At 32.9% G+C, this 24,022-nt stretch overlaps 2 protein-coding genes across 2 annotated transcripts; both read right to left on the bottom strand.

Moving 5' to 3' along the window:
• Window positions 1-311: 311 nt before the first annotated feature.
• Window positions 312-563, bottom strand: LOTGIDRAFT_134885 (hypothetical protein; the record flags this gene model as incomplete). Its single annotated transcript, XM_009068734.1, has 1 exon — window positions 312-563. A coding segment is annotated over one exon (252 nt), but the record flags the coding sequence as incomplete, so codon positions are not given.
• Window positions 564-7,068: 6,505 nt separating this feature from the next.
• LOTGIDRAFT_52941 (hypothetical protein) lies at window positions 7,069-20,263 on the bottom strand (the record flags this gene model as incomplete). Its single annotated transcript, XM_009068710.1, has 6 exons — window positions 7,069-7,219; window positions 9,011-9,099; window positions 11,992-12,149; window positions 12,936-13,156; window positions 13,459-13,634; window positions 20,075-20,263. Coding segments are annotated over 6 exons (984 nt in total), but the record flags the coding sequence as incomplete, so codon positions are not given.
• Between the last annotated feature and the right edge of the window lie 3,759 nt (window positions 20,264-24,022).

Below are 24,022 nucleotides of genomic sequence, written 5' to 3'. Positions count from 1 at the left end.
CCACAATTCCTCCTACATTTATCTCAAAATCACCCACAATTCCTCCTACATTATCTCAAATCACCCACAATTCCTCCTTCAATTATCTCAAAATTACCCACAATTCCCCTACATTTATCTCAAAATCACCCGCAATTCCTCCTACATTTATCTCAAATCACCCACAATTCCTCCTACATTTATCTCAAAATCACCAACAATTCCTCCTACATTCATCTCAAAATCACCCACAATTCCTCCTTCAATTATCTCAAAATTACCCACAATTCCCCTACATTTATCTCAAAATCAACCCGCAATTCCTCCTACATTTATCTCAAATCACCCACAATTCCTCCTACATTTATCTCAAAATCACCAACAATTCCTCCTACATTCATCTCAAAATAACCCACAATTCCTCCTACATTTATCTCAAAATCACCCACAATTCCCCCTACATTTATCTCAAAATCACCCACAATTCCTCCTACATTTATCTCAAAATCACCCACAATTCCCCCTACATTTATCTCAAAATCACCAACAATTCCTCCTACATTCATCTCAAAATCACCCACAATTCCCCCTACATTTATCTCAAAATCACCCACAATTCCCCCTACATTTATCTCAAAATCACCCACAATTCCTCCTACATTATCTCAAAATCACCCACAATTCCTCCTACATTTATCTCAAAATCACCCACAATTCCTCCTACATTATCCCAAATTAGTTAAGTCAGAAAGCATCATAGGATTTGACATTTTGTTTATAGTAATGGAAAACTAGCAACATCATGGAGTACAATATTTCCAAACTTAATCCAATCAAATTTTGTGTCATGAATATTCCAAATTTAATCTTATTTATGTAAGGAAGATAAAGCTTGGTTTTTCAAAATTAATTTTTATTTATTGACCTATCAATCCGTAATTCTTTTGACTTGGAATTTCAACTAACCTGTCTCTGGCAGTGCTGGCATCTTCACTGATACACCCAACAGACTGACTAGATGTGATGCTGGAAGTGGGATTGGTCTGGCCCGCCGCAGACACAGTAACAGGATTCTGCATTCCACCGGCTGCGACACTTGCAGAGCGAGATTGAAGTTGTTGGGCTGCGTTGATGTCAAGATGGCTCAAATTACTTGCCTGGAAAACAGTAGGGATTAATTTAAATATTCTGAAACAGTAGGGAGGGTGAAGGACTTATATCTGTGCCAACTTTGTAGAAAACTGTACGATTGAAAACTCACATGCATTCATTTTCGTTGCTGAGTTTTAGCATAGAGGTAGAGTTTTCACAAAGACTGTACAGATGTACATCAGGTTTATTTAAAATCCATTTGTTTCAAGTCTTAAACTCTTGGCTAGGTCTTTGTGTATAAATATTTATTAATTTTTGAGAACAATATAAGACAGTAGTACAGTAGATATCCTCAAAAGGAATTTTCATGTGATATCAAATAAGATGTCATACTGTATTTCATAGTTCACATAATTTGTGAACTGGATGGTATTGCCAACAGCTGGATATTCAAACACTTTACTCAAGTTCATTTTCAATCAATTAGTGTAAGTCTTCAGAAACAAATGGATTCTAATTTTAACATTTTGAAATCTATATCTACGACAATTGTTTCTAGTCCCCAGTGATGTTAGTATTAGTTTTATTTCAAATAAAATCTCAACAAAATGACTCAGTAACCAAATTTCAAATTTACGAAGCGTTCAGCAAAATGTCATAAATTTCACATATCATAGAGTAGATTTCTCCTTTAACAGCAAGATTTGGATGAATAATCACTATTTTGACGTTTTTCAAATCCACTATTTCAGACATACTGTCTTATAGCATTATAATCTATGCAAGTCCATTTACAGCGGAAGATTTCTAAAAAATAGCTACAAGCTGGTGTAAGACTAATGCATATCGCATGTGTAGATCTTATATTTTTGAATGGAATTCCCCTTTTGGTTTCTAATAAATTTTTGAAGAAGGTAGAAAGGAAAGGTCTCCATTTATGATAGTGAATTTAAACATTCTACTGAACAACCCTCTTCTTTAACTGAGCCTTAAATGTTAGTAGTTCAAAAAAGCTTTAAAAGGTGTTGAATGGGTGCTCTCTAAATACCTGATACCTCAAATAACAACCCAAAATGTTCTTAATAACCATTTAACTGATCAATAATTAAAATATTGGAGGGATACAGTGCTCTAGATAGTCCCCTACCAAACAGACAAAACTCAATACTCCACTAAACTTATTCATTAAGATTGTGGGGCATGATAGAACAATTTGTCAGATAATTGATGCCACGTGTAGTCAAAATCAAACAAAACATACAGGTTTGCATCTTAATCAGATTGAGATAACTATTCAGTCATACCAGCCTGATTTTGTCATATTGTTTAACGGATAATTTGGTACAATCTTGTCAATATGTCGGCTACCTTTTAGATTTTCATCTGGTAAAGAACATAATTAGAGCACTATGACCCTTCATTCAATATAAACTTTCATTTTTCCATCAAATGAGAAATAATTATAGGGATATTTGGGCATTATACAAATTGGTATGGCATAATGTGGGCACTTATTGAATACAAACTGTAACATGGAGTATATTTTGGTTTAGTCATATCAAACAAGGACAAGAGGTAATACTATAAAAACAGCCTTATAAGAATGATATTGATATGAAGGTATGATGATATGAAATATGCAGGGAGAGGCTTTCATTTGAATTAATAGGACTTACACCAGGCTTAAAATTTTGGTTAAAGTATAAAAAAATTCGAGGGACTGGAATATTCATAAATATCAATCAATAAACTAATTCAAACTTAATAGGAAAAGAACATGGAAGGTAAGAAAAAACAGTAGAAAATAAAACATGCTTATAACTACAGCTCTATAAAAAACATGCTAAATCTCAGTCAAAATACAGGAACTTTATAGACTCTTGAGTCAATTTCAAGTAGAAAATTTCATGTCATTTTCATTAATTTTCTGAAGACAGGGCAATAATTTGTACCTTCATATGTTGACAGACATCTCAACATGGCAGGATACGCTTCCCAAGAGCTCATAAGATCTAAATTACATGTTACAATACAAATTTCTGATTGAATTCTCACAATCAACACTTAAATAATGACTGATTTCCATCATCTACACTTGCAATTAATTTTGTTTCTTCATTTTTTTAAATGTGGTATATAATCTTAATCAAACGAGGCCAAATGTTATTGATATACTTTAGGAATGAAAGAGAACTGAATGAGCCTGTATTTTGATTGAAGATCAAACTGAACCTGGACCCAACACTCTAGAAGCTAGGAGTTGAAGGTGACACACCTTGGCTAAAAGTCGTGCCGATTTACGGCAATGAGGCGTAGTTGGAAGTGATCCCGTCGATGACCTTTGACCTGGTGAATAATTAGTTGAATAACACCGGTAAACCTGTTAGTAGGGTGAAAGTGTTATCGTTAAATTATTTCAATATCAAAATCAAAATGGGGTATATCAGGGTAGGCTGTTCTGAAAGCAGGGTCACTCAGAGATGTCGCCTTGAAGAGTGGCAATTAACAGCATCAAAATAATAAAAACTGTGTGATTATCTTAAAGGGAGAGGTGCAGCATTTTGGGGGGTTGATTTTAGCCTTGAATATATGTAAATAGTCTAGTTCTAGTTCTAGAAATGTAAGAAAATCATATAATTCCTTTAAAACTAGGAATTTTACTCACTATTTCTACATATTACAGTCATTTAAGATTCAAACGCAGATAATTGTGGACACACATGAAGGCTCAAATATCGATGGTGATATTTACTGATTGGCTAAGGTAAAAAAAATCCTGTTTCTGCGCACCTGTCCCCTTAAGTCAAAAATAGATAATATTTGCTTGAATGATTATTATTGTTATAAATTTATCAGCTTTCTTATACTTGAACACAAGGGAAGATATTATAGAATAACTTGCTTATTTACTAATATAATGTTTCAGCACAAGTTACATATGTCATCAGATGAAGAAGGCACTTAGAAAAAAGATGGCCATGTGGCTTTTGCAAAACTGTGAGCATTGTAAACTAGTTGATTTGATTCTCTGTCCTCTGCTTTCAGAAAGATACCAGCTATAGGCATGCAGTTAGAAATGATCAATTATGACGATTTCACCCCAAATCAAAAGGACTGCTGATTTTTCATAGTTATGAAATGGATAGAATTAAATCATGATGGATGGATGTTGCCATCTTTTTCTGGATTTGCAGGTTAATGTCAATGAGTAAAAATAAGATGTCTAGATAAGATGTCTGTATAGACATCAGAGCCACATGTTCATTGTTCATTGCACCTCAACTGGGTGTTCCATTTTAAAAAGTACTACAGGTAGCAATAAGGGATGTCAAATGATTGGGCCAGAAATGAAAAGAAATGGATCACAACATTAGGAAATGAAACTGAAGAAAAGTTGAAAGATGAGAGGAAAAGATATAAGTATAAAACAGGAATATTTCTATCCTGGACACAGTTTGGCAAAGTTAATATTATTCAAAAAAGGACCCTACATCAATGGGACAAAGATGATGGGCATTATGCATTATGGTTGAATGATATCCGTCTTTAAATGTGTGCAAGTCAACTTCTAATATTTGATGCAGCAGATCTAACTGACACACTGAGCTAAAAGTTTGATTTGTAACTGACTTGTGCTCCTCTAAACATACCAAGACCAGACTGGATATAAAGTGCCAGTAGTCTTTTTGATAACCCCTTAACTTTATAATGATCTCTTCCACACATGCATACTTTCTATCAATCTGAAATAGTGCCTGTATTATTGGAAGAACTCATAGTAAAATAAGGGGTATTATGATGCCTGACAAATCATATCCAGCCTCGCAAGAAAGGCTTTGCAAGTTATGATATTTTCAGAAGACATACCTGTGAATTTGGTATATTTGATCCACCAGGACCTATATTAAGAACACCCGTTTGCACTCCACTTTGTTGATTGGCTTCTTTGTTCTCTGTCGATTGTTCCCCTGTTTTTACTCCTAGAATGAAATAATTTGGAAATTAACATCTCAATTCTTGATTCCCTCATTCTGATTAGATCCACACCCAGCATTGCACTCAGCACTGCCCTTGATATTCACCTTTTTGTATATTCATAAATGCCCTTGAATGACAATACCTCGCCCTGTATATAGCCCTTGCATATTTCCAACTGTCTACAACCAAATACCCTTTCTACTCTGTTTAAAACATAAGTAAAATACCTGATATATCAGCCTGTATTGACCCCCTCTCACCCCCAAAAACCCTATTATAAAGTATATAATTACCTGATATATCAGCTTGTATTGACTGTGGTATATTTGATAAAGATGTATTAACCCCGCCTGCTGTTTGTAAACTCAATATTGAACCACTGAGATGATTACTATCTAGAATACCTTCTACTCCTCCTGGAATGTTCCAAAGGACCATCAGAATCACTATCATGCTATTACAAACTGTGATTGGTTGAATTCACATCCTTACAATCCAATCAAAGCGCAGCATCTATAAACTTCCGTGTGTAATGAAGCCAAGGTGTAAGACAATGTTCGAAATAACTTGACATTATGAAGATGAAATAGGCTATCAAAATCACAGGGTTCATACAACACTTTGCCTCATAAATTCAAAGACTTTTCAAGGATATTAGTCTGACAGAATACACATGTACCTAACGTCTGAACTGTGAAATCAATAAAGATAGTTAATATTTGTCAATTAAGGCAACGGACGGAATTCAAGGGTTTTTCAAGGCTGTGCAAACCCTGAATCATTTATTTAGCACTTTGAGTGATATTTTAATTCCAAAATCTTTAACCTTGACAGCATTCCTTATGTCAAACCACAAGGAAAAATTCATATATTTAAGTCAGAGCTATTGCATCGTTGGCTAATATGATGGTATTTTATCCGTTATTCGGCAGTGCACATACCCATTATGGGCAGACAGCCTTTTTGAAAGTCTTCTGAAATCTCAAAACGACAACTTATATGTTATTTGGAACTGTGCAGACATCCAAACTGGCCTGTTAACATCAAAATTCACACGTCAAAAGAACAAGTTCTCTATGACTTACCAGTTTGTAGTTGACTCTGAGGACCATCAACTTGACTAAGAATTTGTCCAGTATTGACATTAACTTGTACTGTCACTTCTCGTGCCTGTTGACTGGAGCCAGCCACGTTTAACTGTTGATTACTGGTTGAATCTGTCGTATTGGGTTGAGGGGGGGTAGATGATTTGGTATATTGGGTGTTGATATTTAAAGATGTATTAGAGTTATAATGAGAGGGTTGACTGTTCTGACCCCCAGGGAGAAGTTGAGACTGACTCGACGAAGACAAGGAATCTGATTGGTTGCCGTCAGTCTGTTTATTTTGACTTTCGCCCTGTCGACGTTCTCGTTCTCGTTTGACCTGGGCTATTCTATCTTTAATTTGTTTACTGGCTATACGTCCATCTTCTTCCAACAGGAACGCTGATTTTACCTACAAATAGAAATAAACAGAAATGAATCCTAATCCTAATTTTAAGCACCCATTTTGGCTAATGAATGAAATGGAGTTTTATGTCCCACTTTTCTATACTTGATTGGGCTAAGGGACAAGGGCAAGGCAATGCAATGAGCAATGAGTGAAAGCTTGCCAGGACAGCGACATAAACCTAATCCTACTGATTTCCAACTATTGAAGGACCTATTATGGGTACAGTCACATACAAGCATGAGGGCCTCAGTTTATTGTCCCATGTGATCAACTAGTTCTACCAAGTCAGCCCTCAAACCACTGCATCACTGGTAATGTAAAAAGTATTATTTCAGGATTAAACCCTGGTTTCAGAAGTAAGTCAGCAAGCGACCAACTCATTGAGCCATCACAGATCCCTCGAGATTGAAAAAAACTTTTAAAACAGATACGTGTGATCATTGAACATACCATTTCTTGTGCAACATCTTCTGCTATGTCCTTCTCTAGATCAAAATCAAACTGTATAGCCTCATTTTCTTTATGTTTATCTTTACGTTTTTTAGGATCTACGACACGTAAACGTAACAATATAACCTTCCCATCATTCCCTTCATCTTCTTTATTTACTAGCTCCACCTTGAGTCCAGTATCTTCTAGGAAAAAATCGTGTTGTAATAACTGTTTAACACTGTATCTGAAATACATTGAAAATCGTGTTGTAATGACTGTTTAACACTGTATCTAAAATACATTGAAAATCGTGTTGTAATGACTGTTTAACACTGTATCTGAAATACATTGAAAATCGTGTTGTAATGACTGTTTAACACTGTATCTGAAATACATAGAAAATCGTGTTGTAATAACTGTTTAACACTGTATCTGAAATACATTGAAAATCGTGTTGTAATAACTGTTTAACACTGTATCTGAAATACATTGAAAATCGTGTTGTAATAACTGTTTAACACTGTATCTGAAATACATTGAAAATCGTGTTGTAATGACTGTTTAACACTGTATCTGAAATACATTGAAAATCGTGTTGTAATAACTGTTTAACACTGTATCTGAAATACATTGAAAATCGTGTTGTAATGACTGTTTAACACTGTATCTGAAATACATTGAAAATCGTGTTGTAATAACTGTTTAACACTGTATCTGAAATACATTGAAAATCGTGTTGTAATGACTGTTTTACACTGTATCTAAAATACATAGAAAATCGAGTTACAATATGGATACATTGTATAACAAACACAAATGGTTTGACTATCTAATATACAAAGATAAATCGAAGATGAAAATATTGGACAAACTAAAACACAGAGTTATAAGAAGCAATATTAAACAGATATAAGTGTGTGTCTCATACTTCACTAGACCTAAAGAATCATTTAAAATCACTAAATATTTAGAATAATCAAACTAATAACTTTTGTTTTTTCAGATTAAACAGAGATTCAGTTGTATATTTATGGCACAAGGTAAGTTCACTGAGGAATATTTACTCACACAGGTTCGAGAATTTAAATATCATGTTCATTCTAGAGAGGTAGAATTGTTTTTTTTTTGTTATTACTGAACAGGCTAATGCTAATGTTTGAGCCTTTTAAACTATAAGACTTCAAGATAACTAAGAAGTTATATCAGTCAAAAGTGATGTAATGTTAAGAATTTTGTTAAAACTAGAGACTTGTTGAAGTATATTTGGATAGTTTGATATTGGATATAATAAGTTCTAATTAACTGTAGATATGTTAATGTTATATCAGCACAATGTGATGTAATGTTTACAATTTTGATAGAAACTATAGGCTACTTAAAGACTATTGGAAGTATTTATATGATAACTGGAGGAGTCAGATAACAATAATCAGATAGCCAGGTGACTCATCTTCTAGTACATCATTGAAAACTTAATCTAATGAAAATATGTTCTAATGAGTATATTACTGTGTTTGTGTAGATAAAGACTCTATCTTAGTTTTCAATAACAAGGCCCTTGGATTGATACAGTAGTAGAGTTTTTCTCTCCTTTTCTACATATCATTGGACATTTTTGACTCAAAGTCACACAAACTTAATATACGACTGAAGAAGGATATATGACCTACAAAGCCTGGGGATAACTCAGTGTTGGCACAATATATTGTAGAATCAACACATCTCGAAACAATATGACATGAGGTAAAACCACACCTGCAGACAACCCAGTATGGCATGAAATATGATACAATATGCTTAGATACATACATAGATACGTGTATAGTAGGCTTATCTTGACATGGCAATACCCAGATTTAAGATAACCAACAGTGGATCATGATAAGAAATGAAATGAATGGAGTTTTACATCCTATTTGGATCATAACAGAGTACCTGTCAGTTCTATTGGGGAGTGTAGCATGACTGACACTAATAAGATAAGCAATGAGTCATTATAACAGTGGATCTAGATAAAAACAGTAAAAGACAGTACCTTTCAGTTCTATTGGGTGTTATACAACCCTCTATTATATCTCGTATCTCAGGATCTATAACTTTATCACAAGCTTCAGGTCTGACACCCTGTAATAACAATAATAAACATTAGTTAATACCACTTTTCAATTCTTATACTAATAAATATTTTTAGAAACAGATTCCCCATTTTTTGGTGTTGATTTGGGTCTTGAATATATGTATTTACAGCCTTCAGAAGTAATGTACGAAAATTGCATACAGTTGTTTCTTCAAAAATACCTTAAATTAGGAATTTAACCTTTTTTTTTCTTTACATGACCTTTATATATATAAGGCATAGTCTTAACAAAAAAAAAATACAGATAATTCTGGACACACATGGATTTTAAGGCTCAAATTACAAAGGTGAGCTATGAACACTATAACTGATTAGCTTAACCAAAAAATTCCCTTTTCTGAGACTAAGGTACGATAGATCGAACCTGTCCCTTTTATACATGATCAGACACCCTGATAATAAACTTAATTAAATTTTTAATTTTGGCTGATTTGTTTTGGTCAGGCATAAATTGATCTGGTTGTAACTCATGATGTTGACCCATATAGTAGTGGTGGGTGTAGCGCAGGAAGCAGACCATGCTTTCCCTTTCTAAAAAACCTGATGGTACTTCTTGTTTAAGGATTTCATTAGTATACTATTATTACTCCACATCATCTCATGTTTTGGGCCAGGTTTTTGGTTATTGGAATTGTTTTTGATTGAGCACATCAAGGGAACAAGATCTGTATGTGGACATAGCTAACAAGGTATTATTCAAACATTGTTATTTTTGTACTAAGTGCAAAGAGGACATGTACCAACTTGACAGTCCCTATCATATATTTTATTATCATAACAATATTATACTGTTAGAATATTGTTTATTGGACTTATTAATTAATTTCAGAGTTATATATACTAGGAAAAGTAGGAGGTTAATGCTGCTGTCATGGCAAAATTTTCTTCATTTCACACTGTCAAAAACAAAATCCTGGCAATATTGACTAATTATATCCCTAAAAATAGAAACTGAAACTATTCAATTTCAGGATATTATATATAAAATCCTGGAGAAATTTAAAATTTAATCTCCAGCTGTTTAGAAAACCTATTTGGTATATTTGATCATCCAAATAAATAGAAAGTTTAGATCACTAAATTGATAAAAGAAAGGAAGCAGGCCTGCCAATAATTTGGTCAAATTCTTTTTTTCAATACTTGAAACATATTAACTTCCTGTATATTATTATGTATATGTGGCAATATTATTATGAAAGTTATGTATCTTATGTTTACAAGTGTATAATTATATACTATATTCTGTCAAAATTGGCCTACATTATCAAATCATCAATTTGTCCAATAACAAAATCATAAGAGAATATTATCAGTGAATACCTTAGAAGAGAAACTTGTAATAAAAATTATAATAAAATTACCTCAAAATATAATTTCCTGTTTGAGTTAAATTCTTAGAAAGATGTGTAAAATAAATCATATATAAATATATAAATATCACTTTCACAAAAAGTCAGATTTTCTATACATGTTCAAGCTTACTCAAGTTTTCACCCTATTATTCATTTTCAATCAAAAACGGGTTTGACTATTTTTATATTTTCTCTTTTCTTTCTTTGATATTCTTTTCATGTATTCAATTGATATTAAAGGTAATTTACCACATACACAGACTGGATAGAACATCATAAGTATAGTCCATAAAATAGAGTTATAAAGAAACAAAAGATCAATATGTCAATAAACCTGTTAAATAAAAACTTTTTGTGTAAAGTACAGTATGTTATGAGGCAAATTTGTTGAAAACAACATCATAGTCTCTTTTTATTTTTCATCTAATATGGCATCTTTAACATGAAAAGCTGTCATACATGTAAAAGATATTAACTGATCTTTTCCCTGGAAATTTGTTCAGATATACATGTATGGACTAGTCACTTGCAATCCTTATTCAATTTGTAAGCTATCCATTTGATGTCCCAAGCCTTAAAGGTGGTCTTGCCAATTAAAGTTATAGCTGGGCAATATAACCAATTAATAAAATTGTTACAAAAACAGTGGTAAATATTGCCAATTTGATCAATTTTGAATGAAGATGCATTTTCAATGTATCAAAAATAGTCAAGGTTATAAAAATAGTAAAACTAGAATATACCCTAGGGCAACTCGTCAAAACTAAGTACATAGTTGGTTAAGATTTATTGTGTCAAAATATCTTATACAAATCTACCCTTGAATTTATCACTTATATCATCTTTTTTGGCTGTCAAGACTTTATTGCACGAAAATCATAACCATTACAATAAATATTTTGCATTATTTCAAAGATTATAAAAGTTACGTTAAAGCAATTTTCACGAAAGCACAGGCACAGGCATGCAGGGTTAGGACATCATCATGCAAGACTGTTTACCCTTTATGCATTAAGTGTAAATCAAATAAAACATCAAGTTATATGACTTAGTTGTCTGAAGATCTTACAACGTGAAACTGAGTAACAACATGATATTTGAGTTAAAGTGTATGTTTTTGTTAAATGATATGACATGGTAATGGTCGCTTTGCTGACCTCTGAAATATGGTTGCCATGCGGATGCAGATCTAGTATTTTCGTTATGTGTTTTTGATTCTGGATAAGACTATAGGTGAAGTCACCCACAGTTAAATTTCTAAATAACACTAACAAATCATCCAAATCTGAATTTTAACCCTTTGAACCCTGAGTGTACGTCATATACCCTGAACTCCAAGTAATATAAGTAAAAGCGTAGGACGTTAACGTTGTACATCACTTAGCAATGGTTGGTATACCGGCTACTCGGGTATACATTATATTGCGTTAGTGTTTGGACGGTTAACCGGCCACTAGGGTTGAAAGGGTTAATCAAATTATCAAATACATGAGCAAAGTATAAAATTAAATATCACAAGGAACTTACACTAGTGACTTTACGGTAGATCTGGGCAGCGTTAGTACATTCTTTATAGGGATATTCTGATGTGGCCATCTCCAACATACACATACCAAAAGCATAAACATCCACGGCCTCGTCATAATGTTCCTCATACATTTCTGGAGCCATAAACTCAGGGGTACCTTAAAGTTAAAGTGAAAGATCTTTGCTTGTTTCTGCTGTGGAAGGAAAGATTTTTAAGAATATGATTAGACTACACAAAAAACATGCGAGTGAAGATGTATCAGAACATAATAAATAAATAGATCTCAAAATTGCCAATGGTCTATATCAAAAGTTTGAAAAGTTTTGAAAATTCAAAAGTTACTGCCATATATAGAGTCAAAGTTGTAGTTAAATGTCATGTATTTCTGTAGACCAAAAACATCTGTCTCTATTCCAACCTCTAATAGCTATTTGCACAGATGTCAGCTGGTGTAGAGACAGAAATAATAAGCCCTGTTAAATGGGGACATTTTGCATCTCCGCAAGTGCTGGGTTTTAAACCTATTTAGATTCCTCAGGTTTGCAAAAACCAGGTATATTTGGAAAGATGAATATTTTTGTAGTTCAGTCATACCATAATTTTCTCCCTACACCATTTTTGTCATGTCATCTAGCATCGGCCATTTAAACTGTGTGCTCAGTCAAAAGTTCTAAGGTCACAGAGTCACATAATGCTAACAAAATGAAAGTTACGGTGATGCCCAACACTAATTTACAATCATCTTAAAGATAATTCAATATTATGCTAGAGAAAATGCATCTTTGGAGGTGTGGAAAATCCCCATTTAACAGGTCTTTTTCTTCTGACTCTACTCCAGCTGACAACTGTCAAAATATCAATCAGAGGCTAGAATAGAGGCAGATGTTTCGGTTTAGTATTTCCGTTGAAAAAATGCTTGATTCCTTTTATAAACAATACTCACCTATTACACTCTTAGCAAAAGATTTATTTTTTAACGTAGCCAATCCTAAATCTCCAATTTTAACAGAACCAGTAGTACCAGTTATAAATATATTATCACATTTTAGATCACGATGTATAACTTGTGGTGTTCTCGTGTGTAAAAAATACAGGCCTTTTAATATCTGTCTACACCAATTCTTTAATACTTTTAGATTAATTTTACGAAACCTCTTGATATATCTGAAATAAATACACAGAGGAAATAAATTTAATTCAATTTGATTAGACGGACGATTAGATGAATTTTACCAGGATAACCAAAGAGACCCACGACACAAAGTCCGAATCCTTTTCTTTTGCTTCAGGGAATTCTCTTTAACTACAATTTTGTTCCAATGTGCTTCATATATTTTTTTTTTAAAAGTAAGAAGAAGAATGGACAGACAGGAACAAGCAGGATTTCACTATTCTTAAATTTGACCAGAGGATCACTCTTAGTCATTCCTTCAGACTTGTTACACTGATGAACAAATTTGACTTACGTTTTCAGCGTTCCGGATGTCATTAATTCAGTAACCAAGATAATGACCTTTCGCCCTCGTTGATTGACCTCTTCCCAATAATCGTAAAATCTCACGATATTGGGATGCTGTAATCCCTTTAACATTTCAGCTTCTTCTTTAAACCTCTGACGTTCACTTTTGTTCCATTTCTTATCCTAAAATTAGACAAAAGGGAGGTAATTTTGAGTGGACATGATGCTAAATTGAAAGTAAAATTCAGATATTAAATTAAACTGAGTTCTAGCTACATCTAATTTAGGATGTCAAGATGGAGATATTACAGCAGAATTATTGGAATATAAAGGTCAAATATCACAGAAGAAATTTCAGCTTATTCAACAGAAAATTCCTGATTAACTAGTCTTAACAAGGCTGGATATAATTTGACAGGCAACAAAAACATCCCTATCAATAAATAAATAAGCTCTTCCAGGACCTGAGTCTCATATTTATTTATAGAAGGTATGCACATGTGGAAGAGTTCACTAAAGAAGTTAAGGGGTGTCAAATTGGTGACTGGTATAATATATCCAGCCTTGAATAGGTATTTATATAACATGTTTGTTTAAAATTTAGGAACTATCATGCAAATTAATTTCACTCAAAACCAACGGTTGGGGTCAGATGCTTTAAAAGTTTATATCAGGACAGCAAGCTGACAACTTGATAAGTTTAAAAAAAATCATCAATACATGTGATAGGAAAAAATCAATAAATTCAAATTTGATCATTCATTCATGCTCAAAGTGTGATATATGTCAAAAATTTCACTTAGTATGGTTTGTGAAAAGAACTGAATATCCTACAGTTTGTGAGCATTTTCAACATTTCTTCAGTTTTAAGTATAGTATATTAATGCTTAGGTAAGCAGAGCAGTGAATAAGGCCCAGTGATGTTATATATATATTGTATGTCGGAAGCTATAAGTAAGACAAAACGGCAAGCAAACTCAATAAAACTACTGGCTATTATCTATTAATCTTAAAAAACACAAAATACCCATCAATAAAGAGTACAGACAAAAACAGAATGAATATAATTGATTGAATGAATGAATGAATGAATGAATGAATGAATGAATAATAGAATGAATGAACGAACGACCAACCAAATGAAGGAATGAATGAATGAATGAATGAAAGAATGAATGATTGAATGAATGAAAAGAACCAGAGTATTAAGATTGTAGCTAGTTTGACTTCAAATATTCTATCAAAACAACCCAGTTTTAAATACTGCCAGGTACATAAAAGTAATGACAGTTGACATCTTAGAGTAGATTTATGTAATTGAAGGTAAAACTAACATCAGGTACACAGAGAGCTTTGACTCTTGTATGTCCTCTAAATGTTAGAATTTATCCTTATAAATAATTTAACATGGTCACATGTCGTGTCAGCTAGGCTCTTATTCTGTCCTTTTTCCCATTACAAAGTGTAAATTTTAATTAATTTAATCTATTACTAGTACACTGAATGGGCCAATTGAGATATATTCTTACTTTAATGAATACAAAAGGTGGCTTTCAGGAACAATATTTAACATACTGTCAGTGGCCCTTCTACCACTGAATTGAAACTGCCCCCCTCCCCACTTTCAAATTTCTTATCATTGAACAAAAGGAGAGAACTGCCTCCACTAGACACCCTCACCAAATTATTCTGAGAAATGCCACTGAATAGATCCTATTAAGCGTGGTTCTTATTACATGTTCAAAATGAGTGGAATTTTGCTCTACAATGTGGTTATTTTTTTTCATTATTATCTTCAAAGCAGCTGCTAACAATACAAATACCCAATAAATATTATTATAAGACATGTACATTCTGTTATTGCCTTCAGTGATTATCAGAAATAAATGCAAAGTTCACTAACAAAGTGTGTTAGAGCAAAACTCACTATATTAATCTTCTAAGCAAAGTGTAATGAAAATAAATGTCAATAAAATCATTTGAAAACTGTGATATTTCTAGTTTGAGGTATAGTTCTAGTTTGCAGTTCTAGTACTTCTGAAGGCTATTGAAAAGCCAAATCAACCCCGAAAATAGCAAACTATTGCCTTTAACAGAAATTGATAAATTGGAGAATGGGAGACATGATTGTTTTTTGACAATGCTTGGTATTTTGAAGCAGGTACATGCTCTCTATTCATTAACATCATCTCTGAAGTAAAATATTCTGTTTCTGATACTAAGGTAAGATTGGTGAAAAAAAATGGTACATCTGTCCCTTTAATTAATTTTTTTTAAAAACCATAAGCTTATATAATTAAAATTTTGATCATTTCAATAACTTATTTTGAGCAGTGTTATCAAACTTTGGTATAAATGGGAACTGTCTAGTGACTAGTCATATCAGTAGAGTAAAATTATAATTATTAATCGTATATACTATCATGTGATGATAACTACGCTATATCTCTACACATCATGATTCAAGATAACAGAGTCTAGATTGATAAATTTCACTTTGTTCTTCATTTAATAAATCAAATTTTAAATCAGATGCATTATCATGATGATTATTATAAATCAAATTATATTAATTGTACCCTAGTCCATTAAATGTCAAATTAATCACTGATGATTTATGTTAATTATTTTTCTTACAAAACTGTGCAAATGGCCTTTTTAATAAGGATCATATTGTTAAACTTGTATACATCTTAAGCCCATAGTAAATCAATTTTTTAGTTTAATAATTGTTCATCTTTCAAACAAATTCATTCATCATAATTAGTTTTCTGATCAAAAATTATGCCTATTTCAAGTTCACCTTGGTCAAAGTCTTTTAGAATACTTCGTTAATTAAGCTAACGAAGGAAAAATTAATTAGTGTTAAACCAACACTTGAAATACGCGATGTGAATTTAGTTTATTTTCACTGGTTTCAATCAATCCACTTCATTATAATTTCTTCCTCGGGGAAAATTACATCAAAGTTGACATCTAGGTTAATAGAAAACGCACTGATATAGATGCATTGACTCTTCAATATACATGTCTAAAACTATAATAAGCTTATATATTTCTACCCTGATTCACTTTAGCAGCTAAACCTCAAATTAGGGACCGAAATAATGAGAATTCATGATTTCACATGATTTTTAAACAAGTCAATCAAATCAACTCACTTGCATGTGGCTATTTTTTGAGTATTGTTAACTATTTTCGCATGAATAAGATTGTTTGATTTGTTCAATCCATTGCCTCAAATACAAAACTCTTTGAATTCTTAGCATTTCTTTGAGAGAGTTTACAAAGCAAATTTTATTAATAGAATGTATGGTATTAAGTATCTTTCATCATTTATAGTCAAGGGATTTTTCAACTTGAATGATGTTTTCATCATTAAATCTTTTAAAGAACTGCATTTTAATTTGTTGGAATAGACATTGAAGAAATTTATTGTGTGTTGTATGTTTCCATAAAAGTTTTTACATCCTTTCCCAGTGCCTTGACAGATTAAATCCTAATATGTGAGAAGTATGATTTTCAGTATTCTGTATGAACCCACACCAACATAAAATGACCAGCTGATAAAAATGATTGAATTGAAATGGAATACGGGGCTAGAATTTTAACAACAATCTATAACATGCAATGCTAATGTATGATGACCCAATGCCTTCTCAGGCAAAATTAGAATTATGAGCTTACATGTCCATAGCAGTTGATTTAAGTCATCATAATGCTAACAGTCATGGAAATGAACAGAGACTTGACACATTAGCTTATAGAACACATTCTGAAAATCACAATGAATGCATTGCAGCCATCACATGTTAAAGATTCTTGATACGTTTCTTGCCCTAATCACATGATCAATGAATGGAGAATGATTGGACAACAAACAGCTACACAGACAGGAGTTACTTACACCAGAAGAGAATATTGGTCTATCCTAAACAAATCAAAATAACATCCAGAATAGGTTAATTTTCATTAATTTTTCTTACATGTTTATTAATTGCATATAAAACAATCAACTCCTCATTTTGAACCTAGTAAGTTATAAATTAAATCAAAACAAAACACATTTATTTATTTTCTTTCATTTTCAAAGATTTTAAATTAAGATATAAAAGTATTACTCTATATTTTCAAACCTCTTCATTTCTTGTTGAGAATCCTTATCTTTTGACACAATTATTACTGGGTATTTTCTGTTTGAGATGGGGGGGGGTAGGGTGGCAATCTTTTAGTACATTGATTGACATACATTTAGTAAAAAATTACTTGAAAATTAGACTTTTCGTTACAGGAATTTAGGGACAAAGTCATCAAAATAAAACCAATTATAAACAACTCAATAAAAAATCAAATAATAAGCAACTGAAATTAATTGAAGAAACGCAATTGTTAGTTTTGAACGTGTTAAATAAACCAAATATAAATGGTGTCATGCATTGTGTTTTGATTGTATTTGCTACGCTACCTTTCCCAGATATGCAACTTTATCATTCAAATAATCCTGAATAAAAAGAAAGATGTTGTAGTCTACAGAGAAAATATTACTCAAAACACCTGATGGTATTTCTCGTATGAGAAGTCCACTAATATACTATTATTGCTCCTGATTTTGTCTTGCTTTGGGTAAGATATTTGGTCAACGGTATTATTTTGCTTGAATGTATTTTTTTTATATACGCTTACTGGAAGAGATTGAGCCCAATATCACTTGTAAGGTTTTCATACCAGAAATTTTACTATAAATCCTGGTCCTTTAATGAGACAGCCCTAATGTTTGCTGTAGATGCTGCACTAGATCAGATTTTCTATATTTGAAATAGAAATTGTTGCACTAAATGTTTAAGAGTTCTAACCCTGACGATAAGTAATTGGAATAATGTTAAATATTAAGTATTATTGAAAAATAATTAATATGTTTTGTGCTGACTAATCATATAAATGTATTAAATTTGTTCCGTCAATTCATCAGTTTCCAGTACGCTGCTTCATCGTTTTTAACTTCAACCTGTCATTGAAAACTTAGCTGAATTTTTCATTGATATCCTTTTATTTACGGTGAATTAGGAGGAAAAATGCACGATTATATTTATCACTTAAATATGAAAGTAATATCAAGTGATATAATGAAATGAATTTGTTTATTGTGTTGATTTTAATCAGTATGATCTGTGATCCATTAAACAGAATATTTAAATAACTCATTAGCTAACTTGACAAAATGTTACATACAAATACTCATTAGAATACCTCACTTAATTAATTATTCAATGTTCTGTAATCCTGAAACTAGGTAGGTAGTTAGGTAGATGACAAGTTAACGTTCGCTGAAACTATGTGTATGTCAGGTTACATAGGTATTGTATATAGGGCAGATAATCAGATATAAACTGAAGGTAGCTTACATAAGAGTAATTTGCGAAATTTGTTACCAGTACGGAATCATTTATATCATAAATTGTTTTTTTCATTATTATAATCAGAGAAAAGTTAAAGGGAGCTAAAACAAGTGTAATTCACCAAAACATTGTTACAGAATCATTGAATCCTGCAGCCAACAAAAGACAATTTAGCAGGTTGACAATAAAAAAATAACCTTATATTCTTATTAGAACCAACACAAATTTGTTGTACAAGCTTAATCAGAGCTTAAGAGTTTCTCTGAAACTCCAGAAAAATAGTGACATGAATACCTATTATACTTTGTACTGGTACTCGAAAAATTGGAACAGTCGTAATGATACTATCAAAAGTGTTAGCAAAAGAATTTGAGTCCCTTCTGTTGGTATGTTTTATTTGATTGTAGATAAACCAGGTGTATATAGCTACTTAGCTAGGAATATAAGCTTGTGTAACTGTTATATATTTAAAGCCAATAACTTCAAAGAATATACAAACAGACAGAGAAAATTAGATAGAAATCAAGCATAATGAATAGAAAATAAGAGAACCATATAAGATTATAAAACCTTAGAAATATATGCAGTATACGGCTCATTTAAGAATTATAAAAGTATAAGACTTGTGAAAATGTCCCCCATAAGGCCAGAACCTCAGAGGTTATATAACGAACTGTGACTTTTAACCTTGATCTTAATTTAGTTTTGATTGATCTTCTCTATGACCTACTTTATAAAATAATTAAATTATCACATTAGCTTAAACTTAGACTCTTATGATAATTAATATATAATTCTAAACAAGAATTAGTTCGTTATTCACTGTTTTTAATAAAAATTAAAAGCATTGAAATTTAAAGCCTAGATTAGGTAAATCTATCTTTTGTCATTAATTTAGCTATTTTAATGTGTACTTAGCACAAAGACTTCTTGAACTATTATTCCGTCATTTTAATTCATTAACTATTTATAAAAAGCAAACATTGAGGCAAATAATAACCATTGAAAACTTAAATGCAAAAAAACGTGTAGCTTATATAACAAAAAAGAATAAGCTCACATAAGCTTTAAAATGACTAGACTCCAACTAAGACTTAACTTGAACCAGTTGGACTAAAGATTTTGGAACTATAATTCTGACAGATATCTAGACACATTTAGGCAACTATTACTCATGATTGAGACGAAGGAAAATGGGCTAGAAATAATGTTAACACATCAGCTTACCTGTAATTCACACCAAGCCACTGCGACACCAGTCTCTGTGTCCAACCCTTTAAATACTGTCTTGAACGACCCTCTTCCGATCTCCACATCAAACTTGAGAAATCTGCCGTCAGGAGAGGTTGCCATTGCCTTCTCTTCAAATTCATCTTCTTTCTTAATTTCGCCATTTTCATCTCTCTTCGCATCTTTGTCATCTTCCTCTAGTTGGGTTTTAATGGACGTATCGGCAAGAGATGTATCCAACGTGATGTCAACTTCAGGAACTGAACTGCTACCATAACCACTTTCTATCACAGAATGCTTTATTCCACTTATAGTACCGGTATTACTGCTACTCTGAACCACCTCAACACTAGTAGGTGATTCTAATATCTTCACTGATCGTTTGTGCTTGGGATTTTCACCCTTTCGTTTTGTCAAGGATTTGGGTGTGCTCAGAACACTGTGGGAGTCAGTTTTGGATTTCGCTTCTGCATTTTCTTCAATGCTAGCCATACTAGCTGTACTTGGGTGAACGACAAGTCTTTGAAATGTGTGTTTAGGACGTCGCTTAATTTCGCTACAAACTGCTTCTGAATCTTTGTCATTTTCAGATTTAGTCCTTGCTTTGCTATCCTGTCCGTGAGGAATACTGTCCTTATTATCTTTTGGCACACTGTCTAAATCTTCATGGGATCCCGACGGAAAGCTTTGAGATCGTTCTTTACGCAATTCTTTCCTATCAACCTCCTTTTTATCATACTGTGTGATACGGAAACGAGTGCCTGGTTTTTTAGTAGAGGTGCTAGCAGAGCTAGTAGATATCACAGGAACCTTACTAGTAACATCGTCCGACAAACATTTCCTTTCGCGCACTCCACTACTTATTATTCGCGATGAACGTTCGGTTTGAGTTATCGCTTCTGGTGAGTGTTTGTTATCATTATTTCTCTTCTGTACTCGTGAATGAGACGTAAACTTTTGCCCCATTTCTACTCCATTTTTGCGTCCATTTCCATGGTGATTATAAGCATTACTGCCTTTCATATATGACGTGCTTGTCTTACGAAACGGCGTGGATGGATCACTATGATCATTATGGTTCATTTCCCCATTTAAACTTTCAATCTGACTTTTACTCATTTTGAAAAGAAAATTCAAACAAAATACACTCAACCACTTCAACGTAAAATCACAAATAACCACATATTTTAACTAGATCTGATTATGATTATTTCCAGGGCTCTTGTAGACTAAGTTACAGACTTACTCTATGAATATTTGATCACATACACCTAACAATATTGTCGAATACTGTAGACCATGTGTTTGGCTACTTCACAAAAATTCTTTCTCAATCACCACACACAAAATAAATGAAAATTATTACAGAATACTGCTAAGGTGGAAATAAAATCCTACAAAACAATCAAAGTTAGTAAAGGTGTCTATTTCACACAACCAGAGAAAATAATGCTGCCACATGCCTGCAGAAAAAGTATTTTCGATCCTCGACTGTCACTCACGTCATGACAAAATCGAGAAGAATGCTCAGCAATGATTTCCACAGTGTCGTGAATGGTGACGGGTTCACTCCCAGTTGAAATTACTCCGTAATTTGCGTTGTTCCCAAACTGATCCATAATTTTATCCCATGAATACAGAAATAATCTTGGACTTGAGAAAAAAACAAATTCCTCATTTGAGCAACGGCTCTGCAAATGTCAAAAAGAAAACAAATTCTCAGCAAAATCAGAGATGACAGACAGTTGATAAATCCAGTCGTGTACTCCTCTATATAACTTTCCGATTGATGTAGCAATTTCCAGATCGGTAGTGAATTATAAATCTGAGAGAAACTGTCACTGTATAATATAATCACTACTCTGTGTGTTGCTCCATTTTACTTCAGTTTCTTCCTATGCTCTTCAATAACTAGCTACAATGGCGGCCTTGCCTCCAGCTTCAAGTCTTGAATATAGTCCCGGCCATTCACGTCATCATGGTTTCCATAAAAGGCAATAAAACTTTGAAAAACTGCGAGGATATCTAAAAATAATAACAACTTTGTTAGTGATTAAAAAATCACAAAATATGGTGGTGAGAATTTTTCAAACTGAGCAAAGAATTCAAGGACTATATTCTCGGAAGACGAGAATAGAAGTAAAATGTCGGATATCCGGTGAAAGATCAACTTGACCTCAATAGTTAATTCGGTCAGTTCTCTCGAAGCCAGACGCGAGTTAAAATGGTATTTTTCGGCAAATCCTGTCAAATTTTTTCATGAACAATAATCTACTCAATATTTCTAATGTATATGTTATATATATAGCCACTTACAATGAAGATGAATGACCCTGGAATTTATAAGACGTAAAATATGTCTTGAAGCATAAATCCTTGGCCACAGGTGCTCGAAACCATGTCACATGTTATTCACCACACAGGCATTCGAAGAAGTGGACTAATCCTTACAACGAGTTTTTAATGTTAGTCGAAGTAATATTTTCGACTGACTACCGTTCCGCAAGTGTTATCTTTTGACGTGAACAGTTTTCAAATCAATGTGCTTTTTTTTTTACCGTCCAAAGGCGTGAGGCGGACTCAACTCAGCTACCGTGAGCTGAAGTCTGCAACAGTACCCATAACTCAGCCCCTTTCCAACCCTCCCTCTTTGGATCTTTTTATGTATCTGCTCATCAAAATTATTTCCACAACAAATATTCCTCAGTGGCTCAACGCACATTACCATATGGGGCATTTAAAAAAAAAGTAGGCATAGGGCCTACCTCAAAACTGATGACAATAACTGTTGCTGTTAGCTATATAGGGCCTACCCTACGATTGACACAATAAACTTTACATGCCATATGTATTTTGAAATATCGGTAAACTAGTTTTGATTGTTTGTTTTACGATATTGTGTATTTATATGAACTGTCCTTGAATAGTGGGTTCTATATTTAAACTCTTGTACGCATGTGTTTAGTATAACCCACCAAGTAATATATAGGCCTGGCATCATAGAGACGTGGGGTAGGGCTTTTTGGTGATACCAGGAGCTCTGACTACCTGCCACTCACCACATAGGGGCCATAAAATCCGCTCTCCGAACCCCCCCCCCCCCCCCCCCTACCAATTTCTCGTGAGATCAATCAACAAAACCAATTAAAATGAATAGAGGGGCAGTTTACAACATTTAAAAAGCAGGATTTTCAATTTATCTCATAAAATTCAATTTTAACTTTGTTTTAAGACGATTGTATAATCTATTTGAGAATGTGCGCTATCAATGAAACATTGGAGAGGAGTTATATAGGTGAATCTGTTCCCCAATCCTTTTCATATCTATGTGAATAAAATATTGTTAAAAAAAACCTTGACCCCAGACAGAAAGAATTTGAATTTATATCCCATGCATGAACAACTTTGATTTCGAGGTATTTCCACTCCTTTATGTCCGAATTTAATAGTCTTGTGATACAATGTATATGTCTGTGTTTACTTTCCGTATCTAACTTTGGGCTGGGCAACCATCCTACATTGTGCAATGAGGGAAATTTTACAATCGCTTTGCATTTCTGAATTTTTTGTTTATCTTGTAAATCTCTCCAGAAGTAAATGCTTTTGTAATAGAATTCCAATTTGTTTCAAAAATAAATATAACCTATATACGCCAGTATAGAGACACAAGTGCTCTTTCAATTTTAGTATATGTTTTTGTAGTATGATTCCAATTCACTCCAAAGTATGTATTTGCTTTCTGAATATTAAATTACGACAGATCTATATATACAAATATAAGTTCACAACTTTCAATACTTAAAGTGCACTATATAAGTAAAGTCTGTTATCCAGTCTTCATTGTATATTGATATATAAACAAGTCACTGGATGATGAAGTCTGTAGTCTAGTCTCGAGACGTAAAGAAGGGTATTAGGTGCAGTATCTATTGTAAGGTTGTCTAT

Source organism: Lottia gigantea (genome assembly GCF_000327385.1).
Source record: "Lottia gigantea unplaced genomic scaffold LOTGIsca_93, whole genome shotgun sequence".
NCBI lineage: Eukaryota > Metazoa > Mollusca > Gastropoda > Lottiidae > Lottia > Lottia gigantea.
The sequence above is the reverse complement of the archived record's forward strand: the minus strand, read 5'-3'. Positions and strand labels throughout refer to the sequence as shown.